At 40.6% G+C, this 21,622-nt stretch overlaps 1 protein-coding gene across 4 annotated transcripts in view; it reads left to right on the top strand.

Annotated features, from left to right (window-relative positions):
- The window catches only part of gemin2 (gem (nuclear organelle) associated protein 2), a 35,847-nt gene that overhangs the window by 3,536 nt on the left and 10,689 nt on the right, over positions 1-21,622 (top strand). For all 4 annotated transcript variants that reach the window (XM_060829100.1, XM_060829101.1, XM_060829103.1 and 1 more), the window contains exons 4-7: positions 607-696; positions 1,316-1,375; positions 11,312-11,431; positions 15,219-15,263. In XM_060829100.1, coding sequence (XP_060685083.1) covers positions 607-696; positions 1,316-1,375; positions 11,312-11,431; positions 15,219-15,263 — 315 coding nt within the window. The remainder of the gene's footprint in view (positions 1-606; positions 697-1,315; positions 1,376-11,311; positions 11,432-15,218; positions 15,264-21,622) is intronic.

The raw sequence follows: 21,622 nt of genomic DNA, 5'->3' as shown, positions 1-21,622 counted from the left end.
AAATTTTAACATAGACATGGTCAATGTGCAAGCTCTAGAATTGATTTATTTTGAAATATATGCATGGTCTTACAGGATTGTGGCAAAAATAATGCACTTTTGTTTCTTCTCAAATTGGTTTAGAAAAGTTTAAATATTATATTATCATTGAATCTATTTATATGATCTACTGTAACCTTACACACAATCATGTGGCAATTTGAATAAAATATGCAACAATATTTTTATATGCCCTCTTATTCTGCCCCCAAAAGTAAAATCTTAATATTTTAAAAAAGAACTGCTGTGGAATGCAATTCAAAAACCTAAGCAGATACTCAAAATGCACTGTGTTGAAGTCAATTTAATTTTTTGCCATATCTGTAAACTGTTCAGTTCCATTCTTATTGTTCTTTTCTGTAATTGACCTTTTTTTAAAAAAAAACATGTTCTATTACATCATAAAACACAAGTATAATCAATATAGTTACCTTTACATATATACAATTGAATCACCCAGTCCATCCCTATTCTGCTGTAAAAATGCAGCTACATTTATCAGATCACATATACTTTAGGTTATCATGTTGCACATTTTAGAAATTTATGATAATTTATGTATTTTAGTTATCAGGATGTCAACCTGCCCCTGCAGGATTTTCTCCCAGTCTCCGTTGGCAGCAGCAACAAGTAGCTAACTTTTCAATCCTCCGACAGGTAATGTATTTGTATTGTTAAATTATCTCTTATAGATATTTAAGAACTTGGTGATGAAAATGAATTTAGAATAGCTTTCTGTAGGAAAGCAGTATTCATTTTCCAGTCAGCAGGCAATGTTACATAGTAAAGAAGCTGCTTGTTGAATATGGTGCATTGTGACTTTTAATAGAACCTTTCAATACCCAAAATACTAATATGGTGATTTGATGGCACTTCATATCAAGCTCTAATTTTAAAGCCTTTATAGTATAGTTCATTCAGTGGAATACATACAGTTTCAGTAGGTTCAAAAATGCACACAGAAATGATTTTTGATTTAATATTTCCACATATAATTCAAAAATGAAAATGCACAGTGAATAATTGTGGCCATTGGGATGCCCCTATGCTAATTTATGGTGTAAAACATTAATAGAAAATGCTGCAGGATAAATTGTATGTGTGGAATGTAGCCCCAAATATCAGCACCAGTTAAATGCTTATTTGAAAGTATAATTTATTTGTGTCTTCTAGCAGTATTTGGTTTCATGGATTTTTTTTGTTTTGTTTTAATATTAGTACAATGATGCTTGTGTTTTAGGAAAAAGACATCAATTTTTATTTCTTTATTTCCAAGAGTATAGCCAAACACCGGGATCATTGGAAGTCACAGCCTTTGGACAGTAATGTAATGCTGGTATGTGATTTGCGCTGACTCAACACCACTAATTTAAAGTAATGAATATTTAGTGGAAATGTTCACAGATTTGTCTTCAAATGGACTTGCAAACCTGTCAATGAGTGACAGATGCAGGAAAAAAAACGATGTTGCAATTTTCATCAAAAGGATCACTTTGTTACAAGAAATAAGAGCAAAATAAATTGGGATTTGAATTTGGCATTTTGGAAATAAATTTTGAGCATGAGTTTGGTTTCGTCACTCTACTGGAGACTGTGCTGTTGAAGCTGAGGGCCCTTTCTTTTGCTGGTGCTTGCTGTGCCCCCAGCTGTTTCTGATGTCATGAGCTGTTTTGAGTGGACATCCCCTACATGCACCAGAAGCAGCTAATTTATTACTATCCTGACATCATACAGCCTGAGCATCTGATAGAATGCCCATCTATTATATTTGGACCATACAGGTCCATTGGATAAATTTAGTCATCAATCCACTTATACCAAGTATTCATCTACAAAATGGGCCCTGCACTAGCTTATTATTTTCTCTTTTTTGTTCTACCCAGAAGTGTCATCGCACATGCCTGTGTACCCTCCCACCACCAAAATCACCGTGAGTTTTCTTTGCTTTTCTTTTAAACTAGCAACCGCCACCAGTAAAAATACCCAAGTATCCAATTATGTATCTAACTAACTGAGGATTTACAAGCAAAATTCATTGTGGGCAATGCAAACCATCAAATGTAAGGGGTTGGGAAGCTACAGCAGCTTGCTTTTTTTAATCAACCTGTTCAGACATGTTGTGACACATATCTGGGGCAGGTGGGCCTTCAACCCAGGCCTCCTGGCTCAGGTAGGATCTCTACCACTTCACCTCAAGAGGCCTTCTTCAGCAACTTATTAATTTTTTGAACATGTTTTATTTAATATATTTTCTAAACCGCCTGTTCAGAGATGTTATGACATACCTCTGAAGCAGGTGGAAGGCGAACCCAAATCTCCTGGTACCAATGCGCCACAAGCGGTCCCTGCAGCAGATGTTTTTAAAAATTGATTAATTTCCACAAACTTGGCCTAAATGAATGTGTTGAGTTTGTGGCATTTTTGTCCATTCAGGAAACAAGAACTGAGGCATGTCTGACCCAGGGATGGGGGGCTGTGTTGTACTGGCACTTGGTCTGCAATGTGGCCAGGGCACAGATCAGATCATAAACACAGAACAGGAAGGTTCCCTACAGAAGATGCTACCCACTAAGAGTTTTCAATGATAAATTATCCTACTTTCACCAGATTCATCATGTGCTTTTGTCAGGTTTTGTGTTCCAGTGCTGCACTATCCCAGTAACTGAAGTATTTCTGGTTGAAGAATTAAGACTTTAGTGGGGGAAACCGCATTGCATTACACTTCTCAACAGCCAGACTGTTGATGGGCCTGGCTTTGGACTCTCCAGCTCAGGTTTGACAGTCTTGACTGGTTAAGATGCAGGAGTAAGAACACTGCCAGAATGGTAGTGTTGCAAGGAGGACTTGCACAGTTGCACTTTCTGGTGAACTGCTTTGTGAGCCACCCTTTCTCCATGATCTGGCAGTTTGCCCAGTAACTCACCATAGCTCTGCACTTGCTTCAAACCTATGTGCAAGCCTAGTGCCTGTGATTGTGAGATCAAAGGAAAGTGCTTCTGAATTGCTGGTGTAGGCTTTCTTTCCCTTTCCTCCTGGCTATTCAGGCTTGCCAGGAAGCATATCCTTTTGTATCTGAAAGCATAAAATATATAAACCGGCAGAGGATGGGGATCTTGAGGAATGAGGTGGGAGGAAATCCAGACATCAAGATCACCCCACTGGTGGGTTTCAGTTTAAAAGATCTGAGGAGAACAAAGTAGAGAGTTGAGAAGGCTCGTAAGGCTTTAACCCGACATCACCTCAGTGTTCTTGATGGCATTGGATGCCACAGGTCCTGTTGCGACTGGCCCTGTCATTCTGAGCACCTGCCTTCTTAGAGTGGTTGAATAGAGTGAATCCCACCCTCCCCTCCACTGAGTCACTTGTGCTACATCCTGGGATAGACTTGTTCAGCATAAGAGGGCAGAAGGTCAGTGATTGTCAGACACTGGTGATTTACGAACAAAACCTGATTAACTACAGCTGTCTGAAACACTGAGATTTGGATAGAAGACTGGCATAATTGCAAAGTGTATAGTTTGAGTTCGTACATGTGAACATTAGGTATGATTTCTGAACGTTAAGTGTGGCTGGGTGAGTGATGGGAGTATCATACAGTGGCATCTCAATAACCAGGTGGCTCCGTGGATATGAGAAGTAATATGAAGGTACACTCACTGAGCAGGAGCACTTGTATGAGGCCTTGAAACCACTTTCTGTCAGGTCCTCATGGCCAGACTCTGAGCAGTAAACCCACTTTCCCTTTTCCACCTGCTCCCACATCCTCCAAGAACATGATTTGGGAGTCTCATTTCCCTTAGTTGGTGCTGTATTTTCCTTCATCCTGAATGTACCTGTTTCCAGTTTCTTTCAGACTTGTGTTGCAGTGCAGCTTCCCTTCAAGAGAGACACTGCTTTGAAGAGCTAGAACATATGCTAGCTATGTATGCAGTTAGATCCCCTAATACTCAGTAGCCATCCAGTAATGAAGACTACAACAGGTTACACGGCTCACTCTTGGTAACGAGGAGGCAGCAAAAATGTGCTTGCTATCAACTTCTTTTATTTTTTTTATAGATATTTTTATTGGGAATTTAACATTTTGACAAATTTACAAAAATAAGCAGAATTTTCAAGCACAAACATTAATATAAAAATAGATCTTAAATATATAATCATCAAAATTCAACTAATCCACAATCATCCAGAGTGTATAGTTGAGTTGCTTACATCCTTCAAATAAGAGAAAATGTTCTCTAATACACTCATAACAGTATGATAAAAAGGAAGTTATTTCCAAACAATAAGAACAAAAAAAAATTAAACATGTTTGAATGGAGATCTTCCCCCTTGTTCTCAGGGGGCCTTACTACCTTTCCAACGTTCCACCATATCCTCTCCCAAACAGTGTCCCACCCTCGACCCGGGCGCTCCTTAATAGGATTTAGATATAATACCGAGCTAGAGTTAACAGTGAGCTCCGCACCCCCACCCCTCCCCACCCATACCTGAGTATATCTGCTAGCATCAATGCCACGTACAAACACACATAACTATAAAATTACAACTCCAACAGATTACAGTTAAGTATAATAACATAGCAAGGAAGACAACCCCGCTCCCAGAGGCAAAAGTAGAATAAAGTATCCATTTCTCCCCACGGAGTGTGGGAGAGGCAAGCCAATATAAATTGTCTCTTACGATTTATTTAACAGAGTCCACAAGTTTCTTGGCCTCTTCCGATGATCTAAAATTATACTCGGATCCTTCGTGGGTAAAGCATAACGTCGCTGGGTAGCGTAAGGTGTATTGAATATCTAAGTCCCTTAGACATTTCTTCACCTCATCAAATGCCTTCCTTCTTCGTGCCAAAGCCGGGGAGAAGTCCTGAAATAACATAATCTTGGATCCTTCATGAATCATAGCTTTAGGATCCTTTCCAAGCTTTCTGGAGGCATCCAGGAGTATCTGCCTCTCCCTATAACTCTGCAGCCGGAACAGGACCGGGCGTGGGCGCTGGTTTGGGCCAGATCCGCGTACTGCGACCCGGTAGGCCCACTCCACCCTTACCCGGTCAGTTTCAGCCCCCAGGTTTAAAAGCTGGGGCAGCCATCGCTCCAGAAATACTACTAACTGTCCCTTCTCTTCTTGTTCAGGGAGGCCCAGAAGACGGATATTCTTTCTCCGATTTCTATTATCCAGGTCATCGATGTAGATTTCAAAGGCCCGGACTCTCTGCTCCAGAGCTCGCACCTGTTCTGCAGCTGTTTGTGCTGCAGCCTCGGAGGTCGTGGCCTTTAGCTCCGCCCCCTCCACTCGGCCCTGCAATTCCTCGAGAGCCTGGCTGTGCTTTTGTAACTTTTCTTCGAATGAGTTCCATCTCTGTCTGGATTCTGCAATGAAATTGACGAGTGTCGTTTCCAGCCTGGCAATCATCTCTATAAGGCCTGTTTTTACATCAGCTGCAGCCGGAGGAGAGGAGGTTGGGGGAGGGGTCTTTGTTTTCTGAGAGCTGCGGGGTCCCTTTGATTTACTCATTATCCACTCAGTATTAGACTGTTTAAATATAATATTCAGCAGCTAATTAAGATTAAAGAAATTTTTTGGGTGGTTTGGCAAGTGTGGTGGGGGCAGGAAACCCACTTTTCCCAGGTTTTGGGAAGGGCTCTGTAGACTCAGACTTGCTGAGTCGCCGCCATCTTGGATCTCCTGCTATCAACTTCTAATGAAATTGTTGAGAGCAGAAATGGAATCATGAGCATTTTTCCCAATTAATGACTCTGACAAATCTAAACCCTTTTTCTAAGCACATGTAAATCACTGTTTAGAACAAAGAACAAAGAAAATTTACATCCCAGGAACAGGCCCTCCAAGACTGTGCCAGTCCAAATCCACTATCTAAACCTATTGCCCAATTCCTAAAGATCTGTATCCCTCTGCTCCCCACCTATTCATGCACTTCAGATAAAAAAAAAAGTCACACTGGATTCAATGTTAACTCTGTTTCCCTCTTCACAGAGTTTCTTCAGTACTTTCTGTTTTGTTGGTGCCTTTGATACATTTTTTTTTTCATAATTCAAACAGTTCCTTAAATGAGTCATTTACGTGGGTAGTTTTGGGAATCAGCTGATTAATCAGCACATCTCAGCCGTATATAGGTCCAAAGTTTAATCTTCTAAATGTATACTGAATTATTTGATTTACGATTGGACTGGAGGAGTAGAGTAGAATTACGGCTACCGATTCTAATCAAAGGTTGTTATCTCCTTTCTGAAGGCTTCCCATTTTCCAGCCGTCCATCTGCAAACATCGGCTCCCAATCAGCTTTTGAAAGTTCTTGCCTAATACTGTCAAAATTGGCCTTTCTCCAATTTATAACTTTTAGATCTGGTCTATCTTTTTTTTTCATCACTATTTTAAAATTAATAGAATTATGGTCGCTGGCCCCAAAGTGCTTCCCCCACTGACACCTCAGTCACCTGCACTACCTTATTTCCCAAGAGTAGGACAAGTTTTGCGCCTTCTCTCATAGGTACATCCACATACTGAATCAGAAAATTTTCTTGTACACACTTGACAAATTCCTCTCCATCTAAACCCTGAACACTATGGCAGTCCCTGTCGATGTTTGTTTGGAAAGTTAAAATCCCGTACCATAACCACCTTGTTATTCTTGCAGATAGCTGAGAGAAAGCATATTCCTGTCAGGGTGAAAGGGAAGGCTGGTAGGTATAGGGAACGCTGGATGACCAAAGAAATTGAGGGTTTGGTTAAGAAAAAGAAGGAAGCATATGTCAGGTATAGACAAGATAGATCGAGTGAATCCTTTTGAAGAATATAAAGGAAGTAGGAGTATACTTAAGAAGGAAATCAGGAGAGCAAAAGAGGGACATGAAATAGCTTTGGCAAATAGAATTAAGGAGAATCCAAAGGGTTTTTACAAATATTTCAAGGAAAGGATAACTAGGGAGAGAATTGGGTCCCTCAAATATCAGCTAGGCGGCCTTTATTTTGCATCAATATTTACTGTGGAAAAGAACATGGATGATATAGAATGAAGGGGAATAGATGGTGACTTCTTGAAAAATGCCCATATTACAGAGGAGGAAGTGCTGGATGTCTTGAAATGCATAAAGGTGGATAAATCTCCAGGGTCTGATCAGGTTTTAGATTAGATTAGATTACTTACAGTGTGGAAACAGGCCCTTCGGCCCAACAAGTCCACACCGACCCGCCGAAGCGCAACCCACCCATACCCCTACCCCTACATTCACCCCTTACCTAACACTACGGGCAATTTAGCATGGCCAATTCACCTGACCCGCACATCTTTGGACTGTGGGAGGAAACCGGAGCACCCGGAGGAAACCCACGCAGACACTGGGAGTACGTGCAAACTCCACACAGTCAGTCGCCTGAGTCGGGAAATGAACCCGGGTCTCTGGTGCTGTGAGGCAGCAGTGCTAACCACTGTGCCACCGTGCCGCCCTGAACTCTGGTGTACCCTAGAACTCTGTGGGAAGCTAGAGAAGTGATTGCTGGGCCTCTTGCTGAGATATTTGTATAACCGATAGTCACAGGTGAGGTGCTGGAAGACTGGAGGTTGGCTAACGTGGTGCCACTGTTTAAGAAGGGTAGTAAGGGCAAGCCAGGGAGCTATTGACCAGTGAGCCTGACCTCGTGGTGGGCAAGTTGTTGGAGGAAATCCTGAGGGACGGGATGTACATTTATTTGGAAAGGCAAGGACTGATTATGGATCGTCAACATGGATTTATGCATGGGAAATCATGTCTCGCAAACTTGATTAAGCTTTTTGAAGAAGTAACAAAATGGTTTGATGAGGGCAGAGCGGTAGATGTTATCTATATGGACTTCAGTGAGGTTCCCCATGGGAAACTGGTTAGCAAGGTTAGAGCTCACAATACAGGGAGAACTCGCCATTTCGCTACAGAACTGGCTCACAGGTAGAAGACAGGGTGGTGGTGGAGGGTTGTTTTTCAGACTGAAGGCCTGTGACAGCGGTGTGCCACAAAGATCGGTGCTGGGTCTACTACTTTTTGTCATTTATATAAATGATTTGGATGTGAGCATAAGAGGTACTGTTAGTAAGTTTGCAGATGACACCAAAATTGGAGGTGTAGTGGCCAGTGAAGAAGGTTACCTCTGATTATAACAGGATCTTGATCAGATGGGCCAATGGGCTGAGAAGTGGCAGATGGAGTTTAATTCAGATAAATGTGAGGTGCTGCATTTTGGGAAAGCAAATCTTAGCAGGACTTATACACTTAATGGTAAGGTCCTCGGGAATGTTGCTGAATAAAGAGACCTTGGAGTGCAGGTTCATAGCTCTTTGAAAGCAGAGTCGCAGGTAGATAGGATAGTGAAGAAGGTGTTTGGCATGCTTTCCTTTCTTGGTCAGAGTATTGAGTACAGGAGTTGGGAGGTCATGTTGTGGCTGGACAGGACATTGGTTAGACCACTAGTTGGAATATTGCATGCAATTCTGGTCTCCTTCATATCAGGAAGTTCTTGTGAAACTTGAAAGGGTTCATAAAAGATTTACAAGGATATTGCCAGGGTTGGAGGATTTGAGCTATTGGGGGAGGCTAAACAGGCTAGGACTGTTTTCCCTGGAGTGTGGGAGATTGAGAGGTAACCTTATAGAGGTATACAAAATTATGAGGGAAATGGATAGGATAAATAGACAAAGTCTTTTGCCTGGGGTGGGGGAGTCCAGAACTGGAGGGTTTAGGGTGAGAGTGGAAAGATATAAAAGTGACCTAACGGGCAACTTTTTCACAGAGGGTGGTAAGTGTCTGGAATGAGCTGCCAGAGGAAGTGGTGGAGGCTGGTACAATTGTAACATTTTAAAAGGCATTTGGATAGGTATATGAATAGGAAGGGTTTGGAGGGATATGAGCTGGGTGCTGGCAGGTGGGACTAGATTGGGTTGGGAAATCTGGTTGGCATGAATGAGTTGGACCGAAGGGTCTGTTTCCATGCTGTACATCTCTGACTCTGACTTCTGAGTGACAGAGCACAGATGACAGGTATTGGATTTGGCTGTAATGTGCTGCACTATTGAATAGCCTGCCTACTCACTGACCAGTTTCCAGAATTGCATGTAAAGAACATTCACTTGGGTGAAGTACTGGAGGCTGACTGTCACCCATACAACTTTAGTTCAGCAGGGAGTCAACATCTTCAGGAAGACAGGGGAGCAGTGTTATTATTACATAGTGTACTAAGCTGAAGCAAGTCCAGAATTAATGGTTAATTAGACACACAGACCAGAACTTTAAACAAGTGAGCTTTATTCAGTCACATCACTACTGCTGCCTCACAGCACCAGGGACCCAGGTTCAATTCCAACTTCTGCCAACTGTGTCTGTGTGGAGTTTGCACATTCTCCCTGTGTCTGCGTGGGTTTCCTTCGGGTGCTCCAGTTTCCTCCCACAATCCAAAAATGTGCAACTTAGGTGAATTGCCATGCTAAATTGCCCATAGTGTTCAGGGATGTGTAGGTTAAGTACATTAGTCAGGGGTGAATGTGGGGTAGGGGAGTTGGTCTGGGTGGGTTGCTCTTTGGAGGGTCAGTGTGGACTTGTTGGGCCAAATGGCCTGTTTCCCTACTGTAGGCATTCTATGATTCTATGTTTTTAAGGGCAACAATCAACATAATACTAACAATATCTTCTCACTTTCAGTTCAGTCCTCTTCAATGTTGAACTCATTCCTTGCCTTGTATCCTACAGGCTGGAGTTATTCCTGATTAATATATTTTAAAGCAATAGCACCTTGTTTTGGACATCCTGATATCTTGCCTATCTTTAAAATTTGTGTTGTCCTTCCAAAGCTTTCACAAATCTGTCATATACTCTTCCCTGTCTTACTTTGGTACAATGATTGTAGATTTTTTTTTTCCCTGCAGATAGCATAATTCTGACACTTGTTACTTTGGTTAAATGTAACAATCTATACATGACACAAATTGCTAACTGCATCTTTTGGTTACAAAGGAAAAACATTCAGCAATATCTTGCTGCCATCTAGTGATAAACTGTAATAGTCACTCACTCAGAAACATATCTTACAAACAGTGCACACCATCAACATCCATGTGTATGCCCTATCCTACCAACAGAGCAGACCCATGGAACCCAGAGGATTGCGGTTATTAAGAATCCATCATTTCTGTCCCAGGACGACTTTGCAGGATTTCTTAGTGGAGTGTCATAGATGCAGTCATCTTGAGCTGCTTCATCAACGACCTTTCCTCCAGCATAACATCAAAAACATGAATATTAGAATTTTCACTGTGCAATCTTCAATGTTCCGCACCATTCCTGATTCTTCATACTGAAACATTTGTGTCTATGTGCAGGAAGACCTGGTGAACTTCTGGGTCGGGCTGAGAAGTGAAAGTAACACTTGCACCATGCAAATGCTGTGCATTTCCATCTCTAACTAGACACAATCTAACCATTTCTTTCTGACGTTCAATGGCGATATCCTTGTTTAATCTCGCATGATCAATATTCTCGGGAGCACCATTGACCAAGAATCAAACTGAATTAGACATACAAATTCTGTGACTTCAAGGGCAGGTTGGAAACTGAATTCTGAAGCGAGTAACTCATCTCCTGACTCCACAAAGCCTGCCTACCATCTACAGGGCACACATGATGAGCATGATGGAATACTCTCCACTTGCCTAGATGAGTGCTGATCCAACAACAATGGAAATTTGACACCAACAAGGACAAAGCACACTCATTGTTTGGCACCACATCCATTACTAAACATTTGAGTGACAGCAGTAGCTATCATTTATAGTACCCACATCTGTAATTCAACGATCACTCCTGTGACATCTATCTCTTTAAATGATATGGGCTGTAGATGCATAAGATCATGACCACCTACAAGTTCTGTAAACCACACACCATTTTAGCTGGGATTATATCACTGTTCCTTCACTGTTGCTGGGTAAGAATTCTGGAACTCAGTTCCTAACAACACTGCACGTAAAGGACGTATAAAGTTCAAGAAGGCAGCACACCCACCACCACCAGGGGAACCAGGGATGGGCAATAAATATTGGCCTAACCAGTGATGTCCACATCCCATGAACTAATATCTAACATAAAGATGAATGGCTTCTTTCATGTAGCATTCTCAATGTGTTTTAAAGATTGAAATATAATTTTTATTTAACTAGATTGTCTTCAAGGAAATAGTATGAAACTTTTTTTTTTCTCTGAATTAATTGAAATTTCTATTAACTTCACAGCCAGCACCTGACGATGAAGAAGGATGGAAGAAGTTCTGTCTTGGAGAAAAATTGTACTGTGATTCATCTGTACCACCAAACACTAATGAGATTGATAGCCCAGGCATTGACTATGTGCAGGTAATTACTTTATTATTTTCATGTAAATAGCACAATTTGAAATCAACTGCCTCCACGCATTGGGGATTAGTGTCAAAAAAAAACCTTTGTTTGTGTTATGCTAAAGAAATTATTTTATAACTGGAATTGATGAACATAATGAAAATTTAGTTATTTTGTGCACGGCTCTTGGTTTCATTCAAACCCTTTCTGTTAGAAGTGTAATGCAGTCATATCAACTTGTTGCAGGTTTGCTAGTTTAGTTATATCTATTAATAGTTTTGACAGTGTTTGTGTTCTATTTGTCAAGCATAGGAATATATTACTATGCAAATTTATGTGTATTTTGCTGTTCAGGACAGAGTATTGACCTGAAGATCATCAAAACAAAATCCAGATTAAATTTATCACTGTCCTTAGAAATAATTCATTTAAGTGAGGTGCTTTGAAAAATGTGATCATTTGCTCTTTAACTGTAACTTTTTATCTCTACCATATGTCACCATAATAGCCAGTAGTATTTAAATATGAAATAACAATTAGCTGATGCAGTTGGTTGCAAATGGGTCTTAGGATAGTAAAGTAGACCGGAGTATTGGAAGGCATGCTACTGAAGCATTGGTAAATTAATGAACATCTGGCATCAGTAACATTTGAGCCTTTTCAGCAAATATAAATTACTAGTGCCAGCTGCTGATGTATTTGTTTCATGGCTGCAAGAGAAGAATGCATATCAAAAGTCGAAGACTAACACTTGGATGCTTTTCATATGTGCTGCATGTCCAGCATACCCTGCCAATACAGTAGTAGGTCTATTGTGAAATGACCCTCATCCAAATTTGGCACTCGCAAGACACAGTATTCATTCATCAAAACAAGTGCAGACGCTTTTACATTCAGCGTGTGGGTCTGGAACATTTGTTATGACTGATGTTAAGTATGAGTACTGAAAGGAGTCAGGATAATGTGACTTGCAAAGGAAACAACAGAAAGCTGTGTGTGCCATAGTAAAAGGCAGCAATTTAAGCTGTAAAATACCTACTTGCGGCAATTGTTTATAAAACATGAATGTAAATTATATATTTGAGTATAATAGAAATCACTTAAGAAACTTGGTTGTACAAATCTCTTTCCTCACAGTGGGGGTCATTTTTTTTTTCAACAAGGGTGGGGAGTAGGTTTGGATATGTATGAGGAATTAAATCCCCTAAACATACATCAGTTTGGGTTGGAGAACCAATGTACAGCTGTTGGTTAAGTAATATAAAAATGTGAAAAAGTAACTGCAGCTTTAACCAAACACATTAGTTTGACAGCCAACACATCTAGTTCCTCAGCTGTCAGTAACCCTCCAAGGCCAGTCAGGTGAGACTAGGAAGCATTTGGTCAGTGAAATGAAAAAGCTCAAGCCATGGCCAGGTGTTAGCCTACTCATAACAGTCCTTTCTCAGAGTGTTTTCATTGCTGGACAAATGATTCACAACTTCTTGAAAGTCATTTTAACTTATAATGACAGTGCAATTTATCAGCGAACATCCCCACATCTGACCTTGTGATGGAGGGACTGTGTTCAGCACCATTTGCAACTCCTCAGATACCGAAGCAGTCCATGTTTAAATGGACAAGTGAAAGACCTGGACAATATCCAGACTTGGGTTGACAAGTGGCAAGTAGCATTTGCATCACACAAATGCCAGGCAATAACCATCTGCAATAAGAGACAATTTAATCACTGCCCTTGACATTGTGGTGTTACCATCACTGAATCTCCCAGTATCAACATTGTTGGGCTTACCATTGACCAAAACTCAACTGGACTCATATACACACTGGCTACATGAGCAGGTCAGAGGCTAGGAATATTGTAGTGAGTAAGTCATGTCCTGATTCCCCTGTCCACCATCTAGAAGCCACGAGTCAGGAGTGTGATGGAATACTCCCCACTTGCCTGGATAAGTGCAGCTCCAACAACACTCAAGGAACTTGACACCATCCAGGACAAAGCAGCCTGCTTGATTTATACCACATCCACAAATTCCCATCACCACCGATACTCAATAGCAGCAGTACGTACTATCTACAAGATACACTACAAAGGTTCACCAAAGATCCTTGGACAGCACCTTCCAAATCCATGACCACTTCCATCTAGAAGGACAAGGGCAGCAGAAATATGGTATCACCACCTCCCTGCAAGTTGCCCTCCAAGCCACTCACCATCCTGATTTGAATAAACATCGGTGCTCCTTTACTATCACTGGGTCAAAATCCTGGTATTCACTCCCTCTCAGTATTGTAAGTCAGCCTGCAGCATGTAGATTGCAACAGTTCAAAAAGCCAACTCATCATCACCTTCTCAAGGGCAACTAAGGACAGACAATAAATACTGACAAGTCAATGATGCCCATGATCCATGAGTTAATTTAGGGAAAGAAAACCTATCTTGCACTTCACTTCCTTTCAGCTGCATTTTCCTGCTATTAGGCTTTACCATAGCGTGGCTCTACCTTGCAGTCTGGTAAAAATCGAAAGAAACCCCACCAACATCATCTGCATTCTCAGCAACATGCTGTCCAGAGAGGATGGCTGCACAGATCTATACCAAGAACTAGAACACAGTATACAGGCAGAGAATTAATCCTTTGACATATGTAATCACCAGAGTCTCAAGTGATTGAGGTATTCACAGTAGGCTGCTGCTTACACTTACAGCCTTTTGGAACAAAATCTTGTTCCACATGGAGCAGATAGGCACCTTGACAGCTGCTGGCAATATCACCAGAAGGCCACAATCAATTGTACCTTGCCATCTCCTGTAAGTCTGTACATGTTCCTAAAGTAGAATTGAGTATTAGTTTGTGTCTAGGAGGAATAGATATTTTGTGGAGAGTTCCTGTGAGGCATCAGTGTAAGAGGCGAATAGAATGTATGTAAATGAAACATGAATGAGTAGAGCTGCACCTTGGAGGGCACCTCCTTTCTCTTGCTGAGCACTCTTCAGGACAAAGTCAAGAATGTAGGTTTGGCACCTAAAGTTATTAAACAATCCTCTTTCCTAAGATTATGGAACTAATTGGTGCACTGTCGGTAAATGTGTCTGTAATTGCAGTGACCATATTTCCCCTCCTGAGTAATTTGGTTTCTGTTATGCGCACCACCTCATCTGGAGAAGCTGTTCACTTCCTCCCATTTGCAGGCAAAATCACCTTGCTGTAAAGCTTTGAAGCTCACAGCAGAAACCCCAAGTAAAAAAACAAATCTTCTCCTATCCCATTTTCTGTTGCTGCAGCTTCAAAAACCAATTCATAGTTAAGCTATTCTGACCCGCCTTGGCACCTTTTAAGTAAATATCTTTCCTTTGACAGATCCAGTTTGTCAGCCTGCCTGTCCTATCCTGTGATTAGCTGGAGGGCCCAGAGAGGGACTTGCTGATGTTATGGCTAGGTTGAAGAGATACAGCAAAGCCTGCTACAAATTGTGATGCATTCCCAAACCCAGTGCAGGTTCCTCACTGTCTAGTCAGCAACCATCATTTAAAAATTATAGTCCCAATGTGGTCTTGTGTAGCTTCTTTAGTTCATCTACTGGGGCCTATCTGGGAATCTCTGAAATCCTTATGTTGTGATTGTCAACTTTATAAGTAACATGTATGGTAAGATGTAATTGATGTTAGTATCTGTCGTGCTTTTGTTCTGCATGCTCGTACAGTACTTTTGGAGCGTGCCATTGGTATTGTTTAGATTTTTTTTTGTTTTTTTCAGTTAATGTGATAAGTTTAAATTAGTACAAATGTTTGATTATTTTACAGGTGGGATTTCCTCCCTTGTTGAGCATTGTCAGCAGAATGAGTCAGGTATGTGTAGATTTAACATTTGGCTTTTAGCAGTGTTCAAATGCCGACCTTATAAGAAATTTCAGTATAAAGACTTAAGGTTTCAACTACAATCTCAAGTAATACAATCTTAAAATGTGAAGTATTTTTGAGATACAAGTATATTCTAACCTAAAAGGTTTCTAAACCATGCAATAAATGAACTCTAATCTGAGTTTGTACATATTAAAATATCTTGTGATCTTGCAGCAATAGTACTACAGCTTAAGGTATTGCATGTTTAGATAAAACCTAATTCTTTACAAGAGTAATTTGTATAAACAACATCATGGGAAACTCACAAGCAAAATGATCAGAACACACAGGTTGCACAACAGATGTCCAGCTTTATTATGGGTGCAGACTAATTTTAAAATTTTAAATTCTTCAAAGCTAATTTGACAAACTTCAGTTAATTAAATTCAACCTTACACTCAAACGACCTGACTTGAAAGGACACAATGATACCTTACCAAAGTAATATTTGCTGCCTTACAATATTTAATAAACATGTGAGTGTTTTATTATAAATCATCCAGACCCAGGCTTGCTGTGTTCAGATTTGCCTCTTGCACTTGACTGTAAGATCACACGTGAGGATATCACTGAGAAGTGGAAGAAGTTGAGATTGGGATGGTATCAGCTGGTTGTTGCAAGTTTATGGAGGAAAGTCAGGAAGCATTTCTCCCTCAAGCCATCTTCGAAAAGCACTTGACCTCTTGGATCCAGCAGAGTTCCTGGAAACCCTTGCTGGAGGTGTTGCATCCAGCTAGCTGAGAAATGATGTCTCATTTATTATGTTTCCTAACCCAATGTCAGCCAACAATCAGAAATTGATGCATTTGTAGCTGGTTACAGTCCCTTTTGAACAAATTAATTACTCTCCTGCTTTTTCTGAGATGTGCATTAAAATTATCCTGAAGGAATAATGATGTATAACCTCAAGGGAAAGATGTTGAAAAGCAAAGGTAAACAGACACACCTGGAGATTTAATTACATCAACTTCTGAAAGTTTACCTGGAGGCAGAATTTTTTTTCATTTTTTTTTAAGATAATGAGTACAAGAATGAAGAAGTAATGCTGAATTTTTATTTGTTATTAGTAAACTTGTTTTTGTATTTTAGTGCATCTAAATTGAATACAATATTAAAGCCATAGAAAGCTAAGTGCTGATGCATCATAATGATGGTGAGGAACTAAAAGAAAAGTTGTTTCAAAGAGAAACTTAAGATACTAGAGCAGAAAGCATTAAGAGGGTATTTTAATTGCAGTTTTAAAACTATCAAGGATTTTGATTGGGTGGTTACTGCAAAACTGTTTGCTCTATTTGAGGGTGAAGAACAAAAGGTATCCAATTTTGAAAATTGACTGGCAGGTTGAGAATTTCTTCACACAGTGAAATTTAAGAACATAGCTTGTTTCCGTTAGTGTGTGGCTGATGGGGGCAGGCATTATTGCTTTTCAAGAAGCCTGATGTCACCTATGGACATAGTACTTCCAAATTACTGTTGGATAGGGAGACCCAAAATTTCATCCCATCGTCAATGAACAAATGATGATATTTAATTTTGGCGATCTCTGGACCATAATCTTGCTGGATTTCAGATTGTCCTTTATTTGCAACCAGCTCCTTCACACAAACCATCTATGTAGCACAAGCATGCTTGCAATGCACAAGTTCGCCTGAACATAATGAGCAAAGCCATTGAAGCTTTAAAATTTTGATTAGGCAAATTATGAAACATCTATTAATCTTAGTGGAATAATTCTTGCAAGAAAAGAGCATTTGCTTGAACTGTAAAAGTTGAGACTGGGAGAAATAGCGGAGGTGCTTCAGTGGACTCAGATCCTGTGTGCACACAACTCTCCCTCTCTGGTTCTGTATTCTGGGATCAGCTTAACAGTAGTTTCTTCATTGCTGCACTTAGGGAATAATGCCCAAGAGAACAATATAGTTTTTTGCAAAACTATATTTTTTTTTGGGTGGGGGAGGGGGGGTAGCTAGATTTGAGACTCACTGAACTGTGTTTCCAAATCATGGTGTATGACTTAGAGGAAACCTTGTATGGGTTGTGTTCCCATACCGCTACCACTCTTGTTCTTGCTGATAGAAATTGAATTGGGAGCTTCTGTAGAAAAAGCATTTGGCAAGTTGAAAGTGCACCATGTAAATGGAACATTGGAGTTATGTTGTATTAGAGGTACATAGAGTACTGATTGTGTAAGCTATTTGTCCTTAATGCTGTCAAAATTCTTGTGTAGTTGAAGTTGCACTCACAAATAGTAGAAATTAAAGTTTCACTCCTGACTTGTGCATTGTAGATGTTTTTCATATTAGATTTAGTTGAGTCACCTGCTTCCAAGTTCCCTATTACTGTAATGATCATTTTGTGGCTGGTCTAGTTAAGTTTCTGGTGATAACCCCAAGATACTCCTTGTGGGACGTTTGATTGATTGTGTTGTCTTGAAGGGAATGGAGAGGTGTTGACATTGTCTCTTCTTGGATTATTCTCTAGCCCTAATGACGCATGAATGTTTCTTGCCACTCAGCAGCAAACATGATACAGAGTCATAGAGATGTAGAGCATGGAAACAGACCCTTCAGTCCAAACTGTCCATGCCAACCAAATATACCAAACAAATTCTAGTCCCATCTGCCAGCACCTGGCCCCATTCTGCCAAACCCCTCTAGATGCCTTTTAAATGTTGCAATTGTACTAGTCTCCACCACTTCCTCTGGTAGCTCATTCCATACATGTACCATCCACTGCATGAAAAAGTTGCCCCTTAAGTCTCTTTTATATCTTTCCCCTTTTACCCTAAACCTATGCCCTCTAGTTATAGACTCACCCACCCCTTTGTCTATTTACCTATCCATGCCCCTCAGCCTCCGATGCTCCAGGGAAAATAGACCCAGCCTATTCGACCTCTCTCTAGAACTCAAATCCTCCAACCCTGAAAACATTCTTGTAGATCTTTTCTGAACCCTTTCAAGTTTCACAACATCCTTCTGATAGGAAGGAGACCAGAATTGCACACAATATTCTAACAGTGGCCTAACCAATGTTCTGTACAGCCGCAACATGACCTCCAACTCCTGTGCTCAATACTCTGACCAATAAAGGAAAGCATACCAAACGCCGCCTTCACTATCCTATCTACCTGCGACTCCACTTTCAAGGAGCTTTGAACCTGTACTCCAAGATCTCTTTGTTCAGCAACACTCCCTAGGACCATACCATTAAGTGTATTAGTCCTGCTAAGATTTGCTTTCCCAAAATGCAGCACCTCGCATTTATTGAAATTAAGCTCGATCTGCCATTCCACAGCCTCTTGGTCCATCTGATCAAGATCCTGTTGTAATGAGGTAACCTTCTTTGCTGTCCACTGCACCTCCAATTTTGGTGTCATTTGCAAACTTACTAACTATACCTCTTATGCTCCCATCCAAATCATTTATGTAAATGACAAAAAGTAGTGGACTCAGCACCGATCCTTGTGGCACTCCACTGGTTACAGGCCTCCAGTCTGAGAAACAACCCTCCACCACCATCCTCTGTCTTCTACCTTTGAGCCAGTTCGTATCCAATGGCTAATTCTCCCTATATTCCACGAGATCTAACTTTGCTAGCCAGTCTCCCGTGGGGAACCTTGTCGAACACCTTACTGAAGTCCATATAGATCATGTCCACCACTCTGCCCTCATCAATCCTTTTTGTTACTACTTGAATAATTCAAGAGACATGATTTCCCATGCACAAAGGCATACTGATTATGCCTAATCAGTCCTTGCCTTTCCAAACACATGTATATGCTGGCCCTCAGGATTCCCTCTAACAACCTGCCCATCACCAATTTCAGGCTCACTGGTCTATAGTTCCCTGGCTTGTCCGTACCACCTTTCTTAAATAGTGGCACCACGTTAGCCAGCCTCCAGTCTTCTGGCATCTCACCTGCGACTATCAATGATACAAGTATCTCATCACTTCCCTAGCTTCCTACAGAGTTCTAGGTTACACCAGATCAGGTCCTGGGGATTTATCTACTTTTATGCATTTCAAGACATCCAGCACTTCCTCTCCTGTAATATGACATTTTTTCAAGATGTCACAATCTATTTCTACACATTCTATATCTTCCATGTCCTTTTCCAAAGTAAACACTGTTACAAAATGCTAGTTTAGTATCTCCCCCATCTCCTGCAGCTCCACGCAAAGGCTGTCTTGCTGGTTTTTTTGGGGCCCTATTCTCTCCCTAGTTACACTTTTGTCCTTATTGTATTTGTAAAAACCCCTTGGGATTCTCCTTAACCTATTTGGCAAAGTAGCTCATTTTTGCCCTCTTAAGTATACTCCTACTGCCTTTGTACTCTAAGGATTCATTCAATTTATACCTGACATATGCTTCTTTCTTTAGTCATCCAGCATTCCCTACACCTATCAGCCTTTCCTTTCACCATAACAGGAATAAACTGTCTCTGGACTTTCTATCTCCTTTCCGAAGTCTTCCCATTTTCCAGTCGACCCTTTACCTGCAAACATCTGCCCCAATCAACTTTTGAAAGTTCTTGCCAAATACTATCAAAATTGGCCTTCCTCCAATTTAGAACTTCAACTTTTAGATCTGGTCTATCCTTTTCCATCACTATTTTAAATGTAATAGAATTATGGTCACTGGCCACAAAGTGCTCCCCCACTGACACCTCCGTCACCTGCCCTGCCTTATTTCCCAAGAGTAGGTCAAGTTTTGCACCTTCTCAGTAGGTGCATCCACATACTGAATCAGAAAGTGTTCTTGTACACACTTAAATTCTTCTCTATCTAAACTATTATCTAGATCTTGACTGTTTGGTGGGCTGCTTCATTATCTGAAGAATTGTCAATTGAACTGAACGCTTTTGACTTGTTTATGGGATGTTGGTATTCAATAATCTTTCCCTCATGCTGTTTTAAATGTTTGTTAAAATCAATGTCATTTTTAACATTTAAAGTGCATCAGCAACATTATGTAATCTGCAGTACATTGTGTAATCCTCTCCGTACAATATACAAGCACATAAAATTATGGAATTCAAATACCCGAATACTTGAAACAATCTCCATTTCTGTAATATCCTAGGGTCTTTTTTTTTCAGAAAATGCAATTTAACTTCATTTAGGATGAAGCAGTGTCCCTGAATCAAATACAATTTTGTTCAAACTCAATACCAGTATCTCCATGGGAAAGTTTTTCATTTAATAAATTTGTACCCACCAAGTTATTACATTATTCCTCCATCCTATAAACATTTAGTAGCTGAAGTAGATCCATAGGTTGGTGTATTACCTCCCCTCCTCAGATGTTGAAGTTACAGCTATTATTTAATTATTTGGTAGAGTCATAGAACCATACAGCACAGTAAGAGACCCATTGGTCCAACCAGTCTGTGCTGAACATAATCCCAAACTAAAGTAGTCCCACCTGCCTGCTCCTGGCCATATGCCTCCAAACTTTCCTATTCCTTACTTATCCAAATGTCTTTTAAACACTGTAATTGTACCAACATGCCCCACTTTCTCAAGAAGTTAATTTTATATGCGAATTTTGTATGTAAAAACAGATTTGCCTCTGATGTCACTTTTAAATCTCTCTCCTCTAACATTTTTAAAAAAAAGTGCCTCCTAGTCTTGAAATCCTGCACCCCAGGAAAAGACAACTACCATTAACTCTATCTATACTTCTCACTATTTTCTAAACTTCTATCAGATCACCTCACAATCTCCTGTGCTCCAGTGAATCAAGTCCCAGTCTATCCAGCCTTTCTTTATAACTCAAACCTTCTGGTAAATCTCTTCTGAACCCTCTCCATCTTGATAATATCTTTCCTATAACTGGGTGACCAAAACTGGACATAGTATTCCAGAAAAGGCCTCATCAATATCATGTACAACCTCAACATGACTTCCCAACTCCTAAATTCAAAGGACTGAGTAATGTTAAATGCCTTTTTAACCACCCTATCTATATGTAATGCAAGCTTCAAAGAATTATGCACCGACACTCCTATGTTCCTGGTCTACAACTGACAGCACAGTAGCTCAGTGATTAACACTGTTGCCTCCCTGCACCGGGACACTGGTTCGCTTCCAGCCTCGGGCAACTGTCTGTGTGGAGTTTGCACATTTCCCCCATGTCAGCTGCGGTTTCCTCCCACAATCCAAAGGTGTGCAGGTTGGGTGAATTGGCTGTGATATATTATCCATAGTGTTCAAGGATATGTAGGTTGGGTGCATTAGTCGGGAGTAAATGTAGAGTAATAGGTTAGGGGAATGGGTCTGGGTGGGTTACATTTTGGAGGGTC

Source organism: Hemiscyllium ocellatum, chromosome 8 (assembly GCF_020745735.1).
Source record: "Hemiscyllium ocellatum isolate sHemOce1 chromosome 8, sHemOce1.pat.X.cur, whole genome shotgun sequence".
NCBI classification, from domain to species: domain Eukaryota; kingdom Metazoa; phylum Chordata; class Chondrichthyes; order Orectolobiformes; family Hemiscylliidae; genus Hemiscyllium; species Hemiscyllium ocellatum.
Note: the sequence above shows the minus strand (reverse complement) of the source record. Positions and strands in the feature narration are given on the sequence as shown.